Source organism: Balaenoptera ricei, chromosome 8 (genome assembly GCF_028023285.1).
Source record: "Balaenoptera ricei isolate mBalRic1 chromosome 8, mBalRic1.hap2, whole genome shotgun sequence".
NCBI classification, from domain to species: Eukaryota; Metazoa; Chordata; class Mammalia; order Artiodactyla; family Balaenopteridae; genus Balaenoptera; species Balaenoptera ricei.
In genome coordinates, this window is record NC_082646.1 from 19189295 (window position 1) to 19207622 (window position 18328).

The 18328-nt window shown below is 37.3% G+C and overlaps 1 protein-coding gene across 3 annotated transcripts in view; it reads left to right on the forward strand.

Moving 5' to 3' along the window:
* Positions 1-18328, forward strand: part of ATM (ATM serine/threonine kinase) — a 141486-nt gene that overhangs the window by 56682 nt on the left and 66476 nt on the right. For 2 of the 3 annotated variants that reach the window (XM_059930391.1, XM_059930388.1), the window contains exons 30-34: positions 8321-8495; positions 9039-9203; positions 10015-10147; positions 15769-15864; positions 18110-18281. In XM_059930391.1, the coding sequence (XP_059786374.1) occupies positions 8321-8495; positions 9039-9203; positions 10015-10147; positions 15769-15864; positions 18110-18281 (741 nt within the window). Of the gene's footprint in view, positions 1-8320; positions 8496-9038; positions 9204-10014; positions 10148-15768; positions 15865-18109; positions 18282-18328 lie in introns of those variants that run through there. The other variant, XM_059930389.1, reaches the window with a different exon arrangement.

The following is an 18328-nucleotide window of genomic DNA, read 5'->3' on the forward strand; positions in this document are numbered from 1 at the left end:
ATCCTCCCTATCCCACCCTTCCAAGTCATCGCAAAGCACTGAGCTGATCTCCCTGTGCTATGCTGCTGCTTCCCACCAGCCAACTATTTTACATTTGGTAGTGTATATATGTCAATGCTACTCTCACTTCGCCCCAGCTTCGCCCTCCCACCCCATGTCCTCAAGTCGATTTTCTATGTCTACCTCTTTATTCCTGCTCTGCAACTAGGTCATGAGTACCATTTTTTTTGTTTTTTAGATTCCATATATATGCGTTAGCATATAGTATTTGTTTTTCTCTTTCTGACTTACTTCACTCTGTATGACAGACTCTAGGTCCATCCACCTCACTGCAAATAACTCAATTTTGTTTCTTTTTATGGCTGAGTTTGTACACATTGTATATATGTGCCACATCTTCTTTATCCATTCATCTGTCAATGGACATTTAGATTGGTTCCATGTCCTGGCTATTGGTGGCTACTAAATAGTGCTGCAGTGAACATTGTGGTGCACGTCTCATTTTGAATTATGGTTTTCTCAGGGTATATGCCCAGTAGTGGGATTGCTGGGTCATATGGTAGTTCTATTTTTAGTTTTTTCAGGAACCTCCATACTGTTTTCCATAGTGGCTGTATCAATTTACATTCCCACCAACTGTGCAGGAGGGTTCCCTTTTCACTACACCCTTTCCAGCATTTATTGTTTCTAACTTTTTTGATAATGGCCATTCTGACCAGCGTGAGATGATACCTCATTGTAGTTTTGATTTGCATTTCTCTAATAATTAGTGATGTTGAGCATCTTTTCATGTGCCTCTTGGCCATCTGTATGTCTTCCTTGGTGAAATGTCTGTTTAGGTCTTCTGTCCATTTTTTAACTGGATTTTTTTTTTTTTCATATTGAGCTCCATGAGCTGTTTGTATATTTTGGAGTGTAATCCTTTGTCTGTTGTTTCATTTGCAAATATTTTCTCCCATTCTGAGGGTTGTCTTTTTGTCTTGTTTATGGTTTCCTTTGCTGTACAAAAGCTTTTAAGTTTAATTCAGTCCCATTTGTTTATTTTTGTTTTTATTTCTGTTACTCTAGGAGGTGGGTCAAAAAAGATCTTGTTGTGGTTTATGTCAAAGAGTTTTTCCTATGTTTTCCTCTAAGAGTTTTATAGTGTCTGGTCTTACATTTAAGTCTTTAATCCATTTTGAGTTTATTTTTGTGTATGGTGTTAGGCAGTTTTCTAATTTCATTCTTTTACATGTAGCTCTCCAGTTTTCCCAGCACCACTTATTGAAGAGGCTGTCTTTTCTCCATTGTATGTTCTTGCCTCCTTTGTTATAAATTAGGTGCCCATATGTGCGTGGCTTTATCTCTGGGCATTCTGTCCTGTACCATTGACCTGTATTTCTGTTTTTGTGCCAATACCATACTGTCTTAATTATTATAGTTTGTGGTATAATTTGAAGTCAGCGAGCCTGATTCCTCCAACTCCGTTTTTCTTTCTCAAGATTGCTTTGGCTCTTCGGGGTCCTTTGTGTTTCCATACGAATTGTAAGATTTTTTGTTCTAATTCTGTGAAGAATGCCATTGATAGTTTGATAGGGATTGCATTGAATCTGTAGATTGCTTTGGGTAGTATAGTCATTTTCACAATGTTGATTCTTCCAGTCCAAGAACATGGTATATTTCTCCATCTGTTTATGTTGTCTTTGATTTATTTCATCAGTGTTTTATAGTTTTCTGAGTACAAGTCTTTTGCCTCTTTAGGCAGTTTTATTCCTAGGTATTTTATTCTTTTTGTTGCAGTGGTAAATGGGAGCATTTCCTTAATTTCTCTTTCTGATTTTTTGTTGTTGATGTATAAGAATGCCAGAGATTTCTGTGCATTAATTTTGTATCCTTCAACCTTACCAAATTCATTGATTAGTTCTAGTAGTTTTCTGGTGGCATCTTTAAGATTTTCTATGTATAGTATCATGTCATCGGCAAATAGGGACAGTTTTACTTCTTCTTTTCCAATTTGTATTCTTTTTATTTCTTTTTCTTCTCTGATTGCTGTGGCTAGGACTTCCAAAACTATATTGAATAAGAGTGGCGAGAGTGGACATCCTTGTCTTGTTCCTGATCCTAGTGGAAATGCTTTCAGTTTTTCACCATTGAGTATGATGCTTGCTGTAGGTTTGTCATATATAGCCTTTATTATGTTGAGGTAGGTTCCCTTTATGCCCATTTTCTGGAGAGTTTTTATCATAAATGGTGTTGAATTATGTCAAAAGCTTTTTTGCATCTATTGAGATGATCACGTCGTTTTTATTCCTTAATTTGTTAATGTGGTGTATCACATTGATTGATTTGTGTATATGGAAGAATCCTTGCATCCCTGGGATAAATCCTGCTTGATCATAGTGTATGATCCTTTTAATGTGCTGTTGGATTGTGTTTGCTAGTATTTTGTTCAGGATTTTTGCATCTATGTTCATCAATGGTATTGGTCTGTAATTTTCTTTTTTTGTGATATCTTTGTCTGGTTTTGGTATCAGGGTGATGGTGGCTTCGTAGAATGAGTTTGGGAGTGTTTCTCCCTGTGCAATTTTTTGGAAGAGTTTGAGAAGGATGGGTGTTAGCTCTTCTCTAAATGTTTGATAGAATTTTCCTCTGAAGCCATCTGGTCCTGGACTTTTGTTTGTTGGAAGATTTTTAATTACGGTTTCAATTTCATTACTCGTGACAGGTCTGTTTATATTTTCTAATTCTTCCTGGTTCAGTCTTGGAAAATTGTACCTTTCCAAGAATTTGTCCATTTCTTCACGGTTGTCCGTTTTATTGGCATACAGTTGTTGGTAGTAGTCTCTTATAATCCTTTGTATTTCTGCAGTGTCAGTTGTGATTTCTCCTTTTTCATTTCTAATTTTATCGATTTGCGTCCTCTCCCTTTTTTTCCTGATGAGTCTGGCTAAGGGTTTATCAAATTTGTTTATCTTCTCAAAGAACCAGCTTTTAGTTTTATTGATCTTTGCTATTGTTTTTTTCGTTTCCATTTCATTTATGTCTGCTCAGATCTTTATGATTTCTTTCCTTCTAGTAACTTTGGGTTTTGTTTGTTCTTCTTTCTCTAGTTGTTTTAAGTGTAGGGTTAGATAGTTTGAGATTTTTCTTGTTTCTTGAGGTGAGATTGAATTGCTATAAACTTCCCTCTTAGAACTGCTCTTGCTGCGTCCCATAGGTTTTGGGTTGTCGTGTTTTCATTGTCGTTTGTTTCTGTGTATTTTTTTATTTCTTCTTTGATTTCTTCAGTGATCTCTTGGTTATTTAGTGGCACACTTTTTAACCTCCATGTATTTGTGTTTTTTACAGTTTTTTTCGTGTAATTGATTTCCAGTCTCATAGTGTTGTGGTTAGAAAAGATGCCTGATACGATTTCAGTTTTCTCAAATTTTCCGAGGCTTCATTTGTGACCCAAGATGTGATGTATCCTGGAGGATGTTCCGTGTGCACTTGAGAAGAAAGTGTATTCTGCCACTTTTGGATGGAATGTTCTGTAAATATCAAGTAGATCTGTCTGGTATATTGTGTCATTTAAAGCTTGTGTTTCCTTATTTATTTTCTGTTTGGATGATCTGTCCATTGGCGTAAGTGGGGTGTTAAAGTCCCCTACTATTATTGTGTTACTGACAATTTCTCCTTTCATGGTTGTTAACATTTGCCTTATGTATAGAGGTGCTATGTTGGGTGCATAAACGTTTATAATTGTTATATCTTCTTATGTAGTGTCCCTCCTTAACTCTTGTAACAGTCTTTATTTTAAAGTCTATTTTATGTGATATGAGTATTGCTACTCCAGCTTTCTTTTAATTTCCATTTGCATGGAATATATTTTTCCATCCCTTCACTTTCAGTCTGTATGTGTCCCTAGGTCTGAAGTGGGTCTCTTGTAGATGGCATATATATGGGTCTGGTTTTTGTATCCATTCAGCCAGTCTGTGTCTTTTGGTTGGGGCCTTTAATCCATTTACATTCAAGGTTATTATATAGGATATGTATGTTCCTATTACCATTTTCTTAATTGTTTTGGGTTTGTTTTTGTGGTTCTTTTTCTTCTCCTGTGTTTCCCGCTTAGAGAAGTTTCTTTAGCATTTGTTCTAAAACTGGTTTGGTGATGCTGAATTCTCTTAGCATTTGCTTGTATGAAAAGCTTTTGTCTTCTCCATTGACTCTGAATGAGATCCTTGCTGGGTAGAGTAATCTTGGTTGTAGGTTTTTCTCTTTCATCACTTTAAGTACATCTTGCCACTCCCTTCTGGCCTGCAGAAAAATCAGCTGATAATCTTATGGTATGTTATTTTTTGTTTTTCCCTTGCTGCTTTTAATATTTTTTCTTTGAATTTAATTTTTGTTAGTTTGAGTAATATATGTGTTGGTGTGTTTTTCCTAGGGGTTATCCTGTATGGGACTGTCTGTGCTTCCTGGAGTTGGGTGACTATTTCCTTTCCCATGTTAGGGAAGTTTTCAACTATAATCTCTTCAGATACCTTCTCAGACCCTTTCTTTTTCTCTTCTTTTCTGGGACCCTTATAATTAGAATGTTGGTGTGTTTATTGTTGTCCCAGAGGTCTCTGAGATTGTCTTCAATTCTTTTCATTCCTTTTTCTGTATTCTGCTCCTTGGCAGTTATTTCCACCATTTTGTCTTCCAGCTCACTTATTCGTTCTTCTGCCTCCGTTATTCTGCTACTGATTCCTTCTAGTATATTTTTCATTTCAGTTATTGTGTTGTTCATCTCTGTTTGTTCTTTAGTTCTTTTAGATCTTTGTTAATCATTTCTTGTATTTTCTCAGTCCGTGCTTCCATTCTGTTTCTGAGATTCTGGATCATCTTTACTATCACTACTCTGAATTCTTTTTCAGGTAGATTGCCTATTTCCTCTTCATTTATTTGGTCTTGTAGGTTTTTACCTTGTTCCTTCATCTGTGACATATTTTTTTGCCATCTAATTTTTTCTTTTATGAGTGGGACTGTGTTCCTGTTTTACTGGTTGTTTGGCCTGAGGCTTCTAACACTTGAGTTTGTAGGCTATTGGGTAGAGCTGGGTCTTGGTGCTGAGATGAGGAGCTCTGTGAGACCTCACTCCAATGAATATTCCCTGGGGTCTGAGGTTCTCTGTTAGTACAGTGGTTCGGACTTGGAACCCCACCGCAGGAGCTTCCGCCCGACCCTCGGCTCGCCAATCAAGATCCCACAAGCTGCATGGGGTGGCAAGAAAAAAAAAAGAAAGAGCGATAACAAAGTAAAAAATAAAATTAGACTAGGAAACTAACAGATATGTGAGAAAGAATGTAAAAATAAAAATATAGATTAATCAGCCACCAGAAGGAACATCAGTACCACAATAGTAAAAAAGAGAAGGAGGGAAAAGAAAAAAAAAAAAGGCGGAGGGCGGGAGGGGGAAGGCATTGGCTGTGGAGAGTGGGCCCTAAGCAAGGGGGAGGTTTGGGTGGTGGGTGGGGCCAATGCTCAGGACCCACAGGGCTGGAAAAGGCCCTGGGGGCTGTGGGGGATGGGGCTTAGGCTCAAGGAACTGAAGGGCCCCAGGCGTGCCCCCCACCCCTTGTCTCAGAGGGCAGGGGACCTCATCTGGGAGCCCAGCAGGCTTCCTGAGCTTGAGTGGGTGGGACAAACTCCCTCCTCTCCTCTTCTGCTCCTGTGGTCTGGGGTCTGGGAGGGCCCCTCCCGCCTATGTCTCCCGATCTCCCCGGCCTCCCTCCTATGCCCGCAGGACCAATGCAGCCAGGCAGGGGTGTGAAGTGGGGACCTTGTAGGGCAGGGGACTGGCCTGGGAGCTCAGGAGCCTCCCCGTGCCCAAGTGAGCAGGCCATTGCCCACCACTCCTCTCCCTCTCCTCCCCAAGGGCCCCTCCCACCTGCCACTCCTGATCTCCCCGGCCTCCCTCCTACGCCCCCAGGACCCACGCGGCCTGGTTGGGCTTTGGAGTTGGGGGAACCGGCTTGGGAGCTCAGCAGGCCCCCGGCCCGAGTGGGCCAGGTGATCGCCCTCTGCTCCTCTCCTGCTCTTCCCGGAGAGTCCCTCCCACCTGCCTCTCCTGATCTCCCCAGCCTCAGGGACACCGGTCTTGTCTGGCCTCCACTTCTCCTCCCCCACCTCGGTTCCCCTACGTTCTACCAGTTCACTCTGGGGTTCCTCCTGTCTCCTTGAGGGTCAGAGTCCCCCAGCAGCAGCCAGCAGACACCTTAGTTGTAGGGATACACTAACTCCGTGTCTTCCCACACTGCCATCTTGACTCCTGCCCTGATGTGTATCCTTTTAATGTGCTGTTAGATTCAGTTTGCTAGTATTTTGTTGAGGAGTTTTGCATATATATATATATATATATATATATATATATATATATATATATAGATTCATAAGAGTATTAGAGACTATAATTTTCCTGTGGTGTCTTTATCTTACTTTTGTATCAGAAATGCTGGCCTCACAAAATGAGTTAGGAAGTGTTCCCTCCTGTTCCCTTTTCTGGAAGAGTTTGAGGTGTTAATTCTTGTTTGTAGTGTTCTTCAAGTCTTTCTTCTTTTTTAATGTAGCTGTTTACTGCAACATAATTTCCTCTCAGCACTGCCCTTGCTGAATCCCATTAGTTTTGGTATGCTGTATCTTCATTTTCATTTGTCTTTAAGCTCTTTTAGCATGTTTAAGACAGTTGTTTGACAATGTCTTTGTCTGATAATTCCAGTCTGACCTTCCTTGGGAACTGTTTTAGTCAATATATTTTATTCCTTTGAATGGTCCATACTTTCCTATTTCTTTGAATACCTTGTGATTTTTTTGTTGAAACTGGACATTTTACTATTATGATATATTACCTGTGGAAATCAGATTTTCCCCTTCCCCAAGGTTTGACTTTTTTTTTTTTTTTTTTTGAATTGTTGAAGGCTGTAATGGTACATTTGTTTCATGAATTTACTCAACTGTTTTTCTAGAGGGCATATTCCTTGCCGTTGTAGTCACTGAAGACCGTTGCTTAACTTGGGTTCAGGTAGCATTTTGACAGAGATTTCCTTGAATACCAGGAGCCAAAGAGAGAGAAAGAGAGAGAGAAAACCTTTCCTAGTCTTTGCAGATTGGCTCTGTGTTAAGACTCTCCTTCAGCATTTAGCTTGGCTTGCACTGAGCCTAAGGTTAAGCCCAAAGTGAAAGATTATGGTCTTCTTAGGTAGTTTGTGAGCAAGCACCTTACCCTGGGCATGTGTGTGACTTTATCAATTCCCTGAAAATGTGAGTGAATTTTTTTTTTTTAATTTATTTTTGGCTGTGTTGAGTCTTCGTTGCTGCACGTGGGCTGTCTCTAGTTGCGGTGAGTGGGGGCTACTCTTCGTTGCGGTGCGCGGGCTTCTCATTGGGGTGGCTTCTCTTGTGGAGCACGGGCTCTAGTTGCGTGGGCTTCAGTAGTTGTGGTACATGGGCTCAGTAGTTGTGACTCGTAGGCTCTACAGCACAGGCTCAGTAGTTGTGGTGCACAGGTTTAGTTGCTCCGTGGCATGTGGGATCTTCCCAGACCAGGGCTCGAACCCATGTCCCCTGCATTGGCAGGCGGATTCTTAACCACTGCCCCACCAGGGAAGCCCAATGTGAGTGATTTTGAGTGTTCTAACTTTACAAGGAAACTCTCTCTCTAGCTTTTCATCCTAGGCATTAGGCAGTCTGTTATCCCAGGCAGCTGTGGGTTGTTGGTTAGCCTTACAATGTCTTCAAGCAGTGCCCTCAGCTTTTCCAGCCTGTAGGAGACCCAAGTTAGGAAAAACAAGAGCCAAGCACCTTATATTAGTCCTTCAGGTAGCTCCCAGACAGGTTTAGAACAGACATACACAATCATTTGCGAATAAAATATGCTCTGCTCCCTTCAGAACTAAGGACCAGGATCCCACATTGGAAATGGGGACTGCAGTTTTCATGACTATTGCCAGGCTGGGGGGGTCGTGGGGCAAGGGCAAGTAAAATCACCGCAAAGCTTTCCTAGTTTTTAAGTTTCCTTTTTCTTGATATCAGCGATTGCTTGATTGCTGTAAACTTTTGACTGTTTTACAGAGTTCTAACAAAGCTCTTACAGTTTGCTTGTTTTTCAGTGTTTCTGTCAGGGGAGCTTGGAGCTTCCTACTCTGTCATTTTGCTGATGTCACTTCTCTTTTCGGGTTTTAAACTATTAAGGACTTAGATGTGAAAGTGACTTTTATGTCAAGCCACATCAGAATTAGAGCTGTTGAATAAAAGTGACTTTTGAATGAGTTTATGTCAAAGTAGTGTCCTAGAACTTACTGTTTTTTTTCCCCTATATTAGGCCTTCTCATTTCATGGATGTGTCATTACGTAGCTTCTCCCTTTGTTGTGACCTGTTAAGCCGGGTTTGCCACACAGCAGTAACTTACTGTAAGGATGCTTTAGAAAGTCATCTTCATGTTATTGTTGGTACACTTATACCCCTTGTGGATGATCAGATGGAGGTTCAGGAACAGGTAATTTCCCAAATCATATTCAAAATGATATTTGAAATACACTGATAAAGTATTGTTGGAAGGAGCCGAGGGTTTATGTTTACTTGGTGTAATCAGTAATTTTAGTGGAAATATTCTTTGAAAAATGGTGGGGAAAACATTCTCAGTGAATTAATCCTTGTAATCATTTAATTACAGAGTACCTAGTAATTTTGATCTAATGAATAACCTGATTTCTATCTCTTACTTATGCTGAAGTATAGAGGTAGTCAAAACTAAGGATGTAGTTCACTCCACTATGATGATGTGTGAGGTATTACTTATATAAAATGTTTCAGTAATATTGACAACTGTATACCTCAGTGTCCATCCTGGAGTAAAGGCCTTACATATTTGTTGAATTATTTGAAAGCACAGAAACAGTAGTAGCTGGGTGCCTTAGAAGTGATTTTATCTGAACTAAGTAGAGTTTTTATCATTTATTACAGTGGGTTTGGTTGTTTTACTTTAAAATATAATTAATCCATTTCTCCTCTTGATTTTTTCTTTTTTAATTATGTTTAGGTATTGGACTTGTTGAAATACTTAGTGATTGATAACAAGGATAATGAAAATCTCTATATCACGATTAAACTTTTAGATCCTTTTCCTGACCATGTTGTCTTTAGGGATTTGCGTATTACTCAGCAGAAAATCAAATACAGTAGAGGACCCTTTTCACTTTTGGAGGTAATAATTATTCCATAATATTGCTATTTTGTATTAGACAGGTTAGTAGAACTTTTTGGAAACTAATGCTCTGAAAGTAAAAACCAATCTTTTTTAAAAATTGTGGTTAAAGAAAACATAACATGAAATCTATCCTCTTAACAGATAAAAAACTAAATCTTAATATATACTCTTGCATTGCAGTAAAAGTATAAATTCAAAATTTCTTGTTAAAGATCTGAATTTAAATATTGAAGAAATATGATATAAAATATGCTTGATTTTCATACACATAAGATTCATTAATATCTCAAAATTACCATCTGACCCTTTTTCGGACAATATAATGTTTGAATTATAGAAGATATGTAACTTTCTGAAGAGTTTTTCAAGTTTTAATCTTGTTTTAACCTTTATAAACTTCAAAACTATGTTCAGATAGATTTTTCTTTATAAATCTTATTATAATTTTAAAAGTATACTCTACATTTGACTATAATCAGTATGAAAATGTGGTTAAATATATTAAGATAAAACTAGAGTTGCAGTACTAAATAAATAGAAATTTAAGCTTTTCCCTCTGAGTATGCTATAACAATCTTAAACTCTAGATACTGTATCATGAGAGAGTCTACTGCAATTTAAATGATTAAAACATTGTAGGATTTGAAGTGAAATAAGTAATTTATTTCTACCTTGTTTGGTAGTAACAGTGTTATGAGTCAGTATCTGTAGAAGGCACTAATTTAAAAAAATTTTTAAGTTTTATTTTACAGACTCAGCCAATACATGTCAAAAGCAAGTTACATTTTTAGCTAATTTTCTCTTTTAGGAAATTAACCATTTTCTCTCAGTAAATGTTTATGATGCACTTCCATTGACAAGGCTTGAAGGATTGAAGGATCTTCGAAGACAACTAGAGCAACATAAAGATCAGATGATGGATCTTATGAGAGCATCTCAGGGTACTAATTTTAATGACTTGGGTTATTTGTACCCATTTCTTTTTGAAAGAATTTTTTATAAATTCTTGCTCTTGGTTTAATTGCCACAGATTTAGTTCATTTCAGACCCTCATCAGTTCTCATTTAGTTATGAAAGACTTCCTAAAGTGGTCTCCTTACCTTGAACTACTCACATTTTATCCATTCTCTGCACCTCTGCCAGAATGATTTCTCTAAGTCCAAATATAATCATGTTATTCTGCTGCTTAAAAAATGTTAACAATTTGCTACTGCCTAAAAGAAAAATTTGAATTTCTTAGAGCAGGCATGCAAGGTAATTTGTCTCTGCCTACTACCCCAATTTATTTAAGTAAAAGAAATGTTATTTTTCATTTTATTTTAAACATCTTAGCCATGTATGTGTTTTGTGTGTATGTATATATGTGTGTGTTTTTAAAAATTATTTATTTATTTATTTATTTATTTTTGGCTGTGTTGGGTCTTCGTTTCTGTGCGAGGGCTTTCTCTAGTTGCGGCAAGCGGGGGCCACTCTTTTTTTTTTTTTTCCACACACACACACTATTTTATTTTTACAAGAGATAAATAGACTGACACCAAGCATTGTACATGGATGACCACAACAAAAGCAACAATGATTGCCATTACCAAACATGAAACACACTCATACTATGTCATAATATTGACATTCAGTTCAGTAATCCTCCACTGTAACAGCTCCTTTACTTTGCAGTGAAAATTGATTTGTATATTCTTTGCCTCTGAGTCCTTGTGGGATTTTTTCTTTTTTTTAAATTCAAACAGAAAGTCACAAAAATTATACTCATCCTCATCAGTTCACTCAGTCCCATGTAATTAATTTTTTTTTCCACCTTGATCTTTTGTTAGCACCTTTATGAGCGCATCAGTTTTTCATTAGAGTTCTGAAAATGCTTATTCATTCAGTTCAGCAGTACAGTCAGTTACCAGAAACCTGTACTTGTCAGAGTCTTTTCCATGAATTTCCTGAAGATGAAACCCTTTTATAGGAACATATTTGCAAAAGCATCAGAGTACACCCAGAACTGTCTGTAAATGACAAAAGACTTAAAAATGACCACGGTTAAAGATTTGATGAAAGTTCATAATAATGCAGTTGACAAGAAAATTAGTTATTTCTGAGATATACATTTTAAAGTAATAACTAGGATTATGACTTATAACATTATACCAGAACATATAAGATTATTAGAAATTTCATGTAATGTCTGAAACATTTATATTAACATATTTCCATACAAATAACCCAATGAAAGTTTAGTATTAGTTGTTTTGTTTGTTTGTTTGTTTATACTGCAGGTTCTTATTAGTCATCAATTTTATACACATCAGTGTATACATGTCAATCCCAATCGTCCAATTCAGCACACCACCATCCCCACCCCACCGCAGTTTCCCCCCCTTGGTGTCCATATGTCTGTTCTCTACATCTGTGTCTCAACTTCTGCCCTGCAAACAGGCTCATCTGTACCATTTTTCTAGGTTCCACATACATGCGTTAATATACGATATTTGTTTATCTCTTTCTGACTTACTTCACTCTGTATGACAGTCTCTAGATCCATGCACGTCTCAACAAATGACTCAATTTTGTTCCTTTTTATGGCTGAGTAATATTCCATTGTATATATGTACCACAACTTCTTTATCCATTCATCTGTTGATGGGCATTTAGGTTGCTTCCATGACCTGGCTATTGTAAATAGCGCTGCAATGAACATTGGGGTGCATGTGTCTTTTTGAATTAAGGTTTTCTCTGGGTATATGCCCAGTAGTGGGATTGCTGGGTCATATGGTAATTCTATTTTTAGTGTTTTAAGGAACCTCCGTACTGTTCTCCATAGTGGCTGTATCAATTTACATTCCCACCAACAGTGCAAGAGGGTTCCCTTTTCTCCACACCCTCTCCAGCATTTGTTGTTTGTAGATTTTCTGATGATGCCCATTCTAACTGGTGTGAGGTGATACCTCATTGTAGTTTTGATTTGCATTTCTCTAATAGTAATGTTGAGCATCTTCTCATGTGCTTCGTGGCCGTCTGTATGTCTTCTTTGGAGAAATGTTTATTTAGGTCTTCTGCCCATTTTTGGATTGGGCTGTTTGTTTCTTTAATATAGAGCTGAATGAGCTGTTTATATATTTTGGAGATTAATCCTTTGTCCGTTGATTTGTTTGCAAATATTTTCTCCCATTCTGAGGGTTGTCTTTTTGTCTTGTTTATGGTTTCCTTTGCTGTGCAAAAGCTTTGAAGTTTCATTAGGTCCCATTTGTTTATTTTTGTTTTTATTTCCATTACTCTAGGAGGTGGATCAAAAAAGATCTTGCTGTGATTTATGTCAAAGAGTGTTCTTCCTATGTTTTCCTCTAAGAGTTTTATAGTGTCCAGTCTTACATTTAGGTCTCTAATCCATTTTGAGTTTATTTTTGTGTATGGTGTTAGGGAGTATTCTAATTTCATTCTTTTACATGTAGCTGTCCAGTTTTCCCAGCACCACTTATTGAAGAGACTGTCTTTTCTCCATTGTATATCTTTGCCTCCTTTGTCATAGATTAGTTGACCATAGGTGCGTGGGTTTATCTCTGGGCTTTCTATCTTGTTGCATTGATCTATATTTCTGTTTTGTGCCAGTACCATATTGTCTTGATGACTGTAGCTTTGTAGTATAGTCTGAAGTCAGGGAGTCTGATTCCTCCAGCTCCGTTTTTTTCCGTCAAGACTGCTTTGGCTATTTGGGGTCTTTTGTGTCTCCATACAAATTTTAAGATGATTTGTTCTAGCTCCGTAAAAAATGCCATTGGTAATTTGATAGGGATTTCATTGAATCTGTAGATTGCTTTGGGTAGTATAGTCATTTTCACAATGTTGATTCTTCCAATCCAAGAACATGGTATATCTCTCCATCTGTTGGTATCATCTTTAATTTCTTTCATCAGTGTCTTATAGTTTTCTGCATACAGGTCTTTTGTCTCCCTAGGTAGGTTTATTCCTAGGTATTTTATTCTTTTTGTTGCAGTGGTAAATGGGAGTGTTTCCATAATTTCTCTTTCAGATTTTTCATCATTAGTGTATAGGAATGCAAGAGATTTCTGTGCATTAATTTTGTATCCTGCAACTTTACCATATTCATTAATTAGCTCTAGCAGTTTTCTGGTGGCAGTTTTAGGATTCTCTATGTATAGTATCATGTCATCTGCAAACAGTGACAGTTTTACTTCTTCTTTTCCAATTTGTATTCCTTTTATTTCTTTTTCTTCTCTGATTGCCGTGGCTAGGACTTCCAGAACTATGTTGAATAAAAGTGGTGAGAGTGGACATCCTTGTCTCGTTCCTGATCTTAGAGGAAATGCTTCCAGTTTTTCACCATTGAGAATGATGTTTGTTGTGGGTTTGTCATATATGGCCTTTATTATGTTGAGGTAGGTTCCCTCTATCCCCACTTTCTGGAGAGTTTTTATCATAAATGGGTGTTGAATTTTGTCAAAAGCTTTTTCTGCATCTATTGAGATGATCATATGGTTTTTATTCTTCAATTTGTTAATATGGTGTATCACATTGATTGATTTGCATATATTGAAGAATCCTTGCATCCCTGGGATAAATCCCACTTGATCGTGGTGTATGATCCTTTTAATGTGTTGTTGGATTCTGTTTGCTAGTATTTTGTTGAGGATTTTTGCATCTGTATTCATCAGTGATATTGGTCTGTAATTTTCTTTTTTTGTAGTGTCTTTGTTTGGTTTTGGTATCAGGGTGATGGTGGCCTCATAGAATGAGTTTGGGAGTGTTCCTTCCTCTGCAATTTTTTTGGAAGAGTTTGAGAAGGATAGGTGTTAGCTATTCTCTAAATGTTTGATAGAATTCACCTGTGAAGCCATCTGGTCCTGGACTTTTGTTTGTTGGAAGATTTTTAATCACAGTTTCAATTTCATTACTTGTGATTGGTCTGTTCATATTTTCTGTTTCTTCCTGGTTCAGTCTTGGAAGGTTATACTTTTCTAAGAATTTGTCCATTTCTTCCAGGTTGTCCATTTTATTGGCATAAAGTTGCTTGTAGTAGTCTCTTAGGATGCTTTGTATTTCTGCGGTGTCTGTTGTAACTTCTCCTTTTTCATTTCTGATTTTATTGATTTGAGTCCTCTCCCTCTTTTTCTTGATGAGTCTGGCTAATGGCTTATCAATTCTGTTTATCTTCTCAAAGAACCAGCTTTTAGTTTTATTGATCTTTGCTATTGTTTTCTTTGTTTCTATTTCATTTATTTCTGCTCTGATCTTTATGATTTCTTTCCTTCTGCTAACTTTGCGTTTTGTTTGTTCTTCTTTCTCTAGTTTCTTTAGGTGTAAGGTTAGATTGTTTACTTGAGATTTTTCTTGTTTCTTTAGGTAGGCTTGTATAGCTATAAACTTCCCTCTTAGAACTGCTTTTGCTGCATCCCATAGGTTTTGGGTGGGGGCCACTCTTCATCGCGGTCTGGGGGCCTCTCACTATCGCGGCCTCTCTTGTTGGGGAGCATAGACTCCAGACGCACAGGCTCAGTAGTTGTGGCTCACGGGCCCAGTTGCTCCGCAGCATGTGGGATCTTCCCGGACCAGGGCTCGAACCTGTGTCCCCTGCATTGGCAGGCGGATTCTCAACCACTGCACCACCAGGGAAGCCCTATGTGTGGGTTTTGTATATATACACATATTTATTTGTGTTTCTAGGTTTTTTGGTTTTTTTTTTTTTTTTTACTTAAAACATCCATTTTATTTTGATTTGATTTGAGTTTAGGTTATTATAGTACTGCACTTGGTGGAAACTCTTTCTGCTTATGTTTTGATTTACATCTTCCTGTGCTCTTTAACTTCATGTTTCTATTGTGATATTTTTATCCTCAGTACTTTTAAAAATTAATTTTGTTTTGACCATCTGAAATCTGAGTTTCTAGTATATTTGTTCTTGAGATAGATATATATATATATATGTAAAACACGAACCCCTCTTTCTATCTCCTGTTTTTGTGTGTGTTTTGGTATTTTATTGATCCAGACCAATATAGCCAGTAGATGTTTATAGCTATTTAAATTTAAATGAATTAAAATTCAATAAAATATAAAGTTCAATTTCTTTGTTGTATTAGCACATGTCAAGTTCTCTGTAGTAACATGTGGCTTGTGGCTGTCATTGGACAGCACAGATTATAGACCATTTTCATCATTGCAGAAAGTTCTGTTGGACATTGCTGGTGTATTCTATATGCAAGAGGCTAAAAAACCAAGCATGCTCCCAAGGTTCCTTCTAGTTTAATGTTGAATGATTATGTGTTTCTAACTGTGATTTTGCTAAGGTATTGATTTCTCTGCACAATTTAAGACATTTTTCTCTCTCTGTCTGCCAAATATTGCTGATCATTTTTACATGATTCTCTTTAAGAAGAAAGTTCAGATACATTCATTCACCTCATATTTTTGAAATGCTCACAATTTAAAATCTTTTTTAAATCTTTGTACAAGTTTTCTAGTCACACAATTTAATATATGAGCATGGTATAAAGAAAAGTGTTGTCTTCACTGTAGCTTAAACTAATTTTTTCAAAACTGCTTCTAGATAACCCTCCAGATGGTGTAATGGTGAAGCTAGTTGTCAGCTTGTTGCAGTTATCCAAGATGGCAGTAAACCACACTGGTGAAAGAGAAGTTTTAGGTAAACTATTTGGCTGAATGAATATGAGTTTTTTTGTTTGAATGGTCATCTTCATAGCATTTTATTTATTTTTATTTTTTTATTTATTTATGGCTGTGTTGGGTCTTCGTTTCTGTGCGAGGGCTTTCTCTAGTTGTGGCAAGTGGGGACCACTCTTCATCGCGGTGCGCAGGCCTCTCACTGTCGCGGCCTCTCTCGTTGTGGAGCACAGGCTCCAGACGCGCAGGCTCAGCAATTGTGGCTCACGGGCCCAGTTGCTCTGCGGCATGTGGGATCTTCCCAGACCAGGACTCGAACCCGTGTCCCCTGCATTGGCAGGCAGATTCCCAACCACTGCGCCACCAGGGAAGCCCCATAGCATTTTAAAAACCAGTAAAAGTTTGTTATTTGGAATATTGGGGAAATGTGAGATGCTTGTTATATTTCTGTTTAGTTCAAGTCTCCCTAAGCAGCCCTCCTTTCATGTTTTCCTCCCTTAGACATTCATATAAAGTAAAAAGTTAGTGATTAACACATGTACATAACTATTAATTTGAAAATGCCTTGTGAATATTTAGGAAAGTCAGAAAAACCTGTTTGTAGCATTAAGTTGCAAATAAATTGACTTCTGATACATTTTATAGATATAACTGACTGGTACTTAATATCTTTTTTATATAACAGAAAGAATGAGGACTTGGAGGGCTATATTAAGTTCAGATATTAAAACCATATTCAAGTCCTTTTCTGCCACCATTTGGGGGTAACCTAATGTAAGATAAATAGCCAACATCATGCCTGGTATAGGTGTTTTAGATTTGGTGATCACAGGATGGAAAAATCACATGATTCAAGTCAGCTTGAAGTTGTCATGAAATAATTACTTCAAATAAGAAAAGTGGGAGAAATAAGAGATGCTTCAGAGATTCTACTGTCTTTCAACAGAGTCTTCCTTAACTTCTCAGTGGAGGTCTAGTGTCTAGGGTACTTCTTTCCTTGTAAATTTTTTATTGAAATATATCTTACATATAGAAAAGTCGTAAGTATATAACTTGAAGAATTTTTTGCAAAGAGAACACACCTGTGCATCTACTAACCAGACCAAGAAACAGAACCTTATCAGTACTCTAGAACTTTCCTTTGACCAAGGAATTTACCCTTTGTCCATAGTAGCACTGCTTCTGGGGACAAATGTAACTTGCTACAGGAGGCCTAAGTGGCTTTCCTGCATAGCATAAAATCTTAGTGATTTGTACCCACAGCTAATGTCATATTTAATGGTGAAAGACTGAGTGTCTTCCTCAGATCAGGAATGAGACAAAGTTGCCCACTGTTATTCACCATTATACTGGAAGTTATAGCCAGAGCAATTGAACAAAAACTGGAAAACAAAGAAGTAAACACTATCTCTATTCACAGATGACATTACTGTATATATATATAGGAAGTCCCAGAAAATCTTTAGGAAAGTTACTATAAGAGAGGTAATAAATGAATTCAGCCAAGTTGCAGGATACAAGATCAACACACAAAATTCATTTGTGTTTCTGTACACCAGCAATGAACAATCTAAAATGGAAATTCCATTCCATTTACAATTCCATTTATAATAACATTTAAGAGAATTAAATACCTGGGATAATTTTAGTTAAGGAGGTGAAAGACTTGTACACATTCTGTTTTTTAGAAGTAAAACACTAAGTACAGCCCACACTCAAGGGAAGAATTAGGCTCCACCTTTTGAAAGGAGGACTATCAAATAATTTTTTAACATGTTTTATTAAATTCCATCATGACTGGGAAAGAACATGAGGGGGCCCTCTGGCATCTTGAAAACATCTGTCTTCATCTGGGTAGTGATAATACAGGTGGGAAAAAAAATGTGTGTTCCTGCATGTATGTGTGTGTGTGTGTGTGTGTGTGAATTTTCACTGAACTGAGTATTTAAGATTTGTGGTCTTTATGTAATACCCCCCAGAAAATTGATACTTGCATACAGCTGCTATATTTAGACTTTCCTTAAAAACTATTTTCTACTAGTTAATCTAGCTCTTGGATATGATTTTATAGGGGAAAATATTGCCGACATGGATGATACGTGAAGGAAATGATACAGTATTTTGTAGCTTCTTTAATCTATTCAGCATCTTTGAGAAAACACTTAAATCTTAAAGGATGACAAAACATATTTTTGAAATTAGAAAATTTCTGTTTTATGTATGATCTTTTAGCTATAACTTTACTGAAATGGAATTTCTATATATAGAGGCTGTTGGAAGCTGCTTGGGAGAAGTGGGTCCTATAGATTTCTCTACAATAGCGATACAATGTAGTAAAGATACATCTTATACCAAGGCCCTTGAGTTATTTAAAGATAAAGAACTTCAGTGGACCTTCATAATGCTGACCTACCTGAATAATACACTGGTGGAAGATTGGTGAGTATTTAATGATACCTTGTACCTGATAGCACTTAATCTGACAT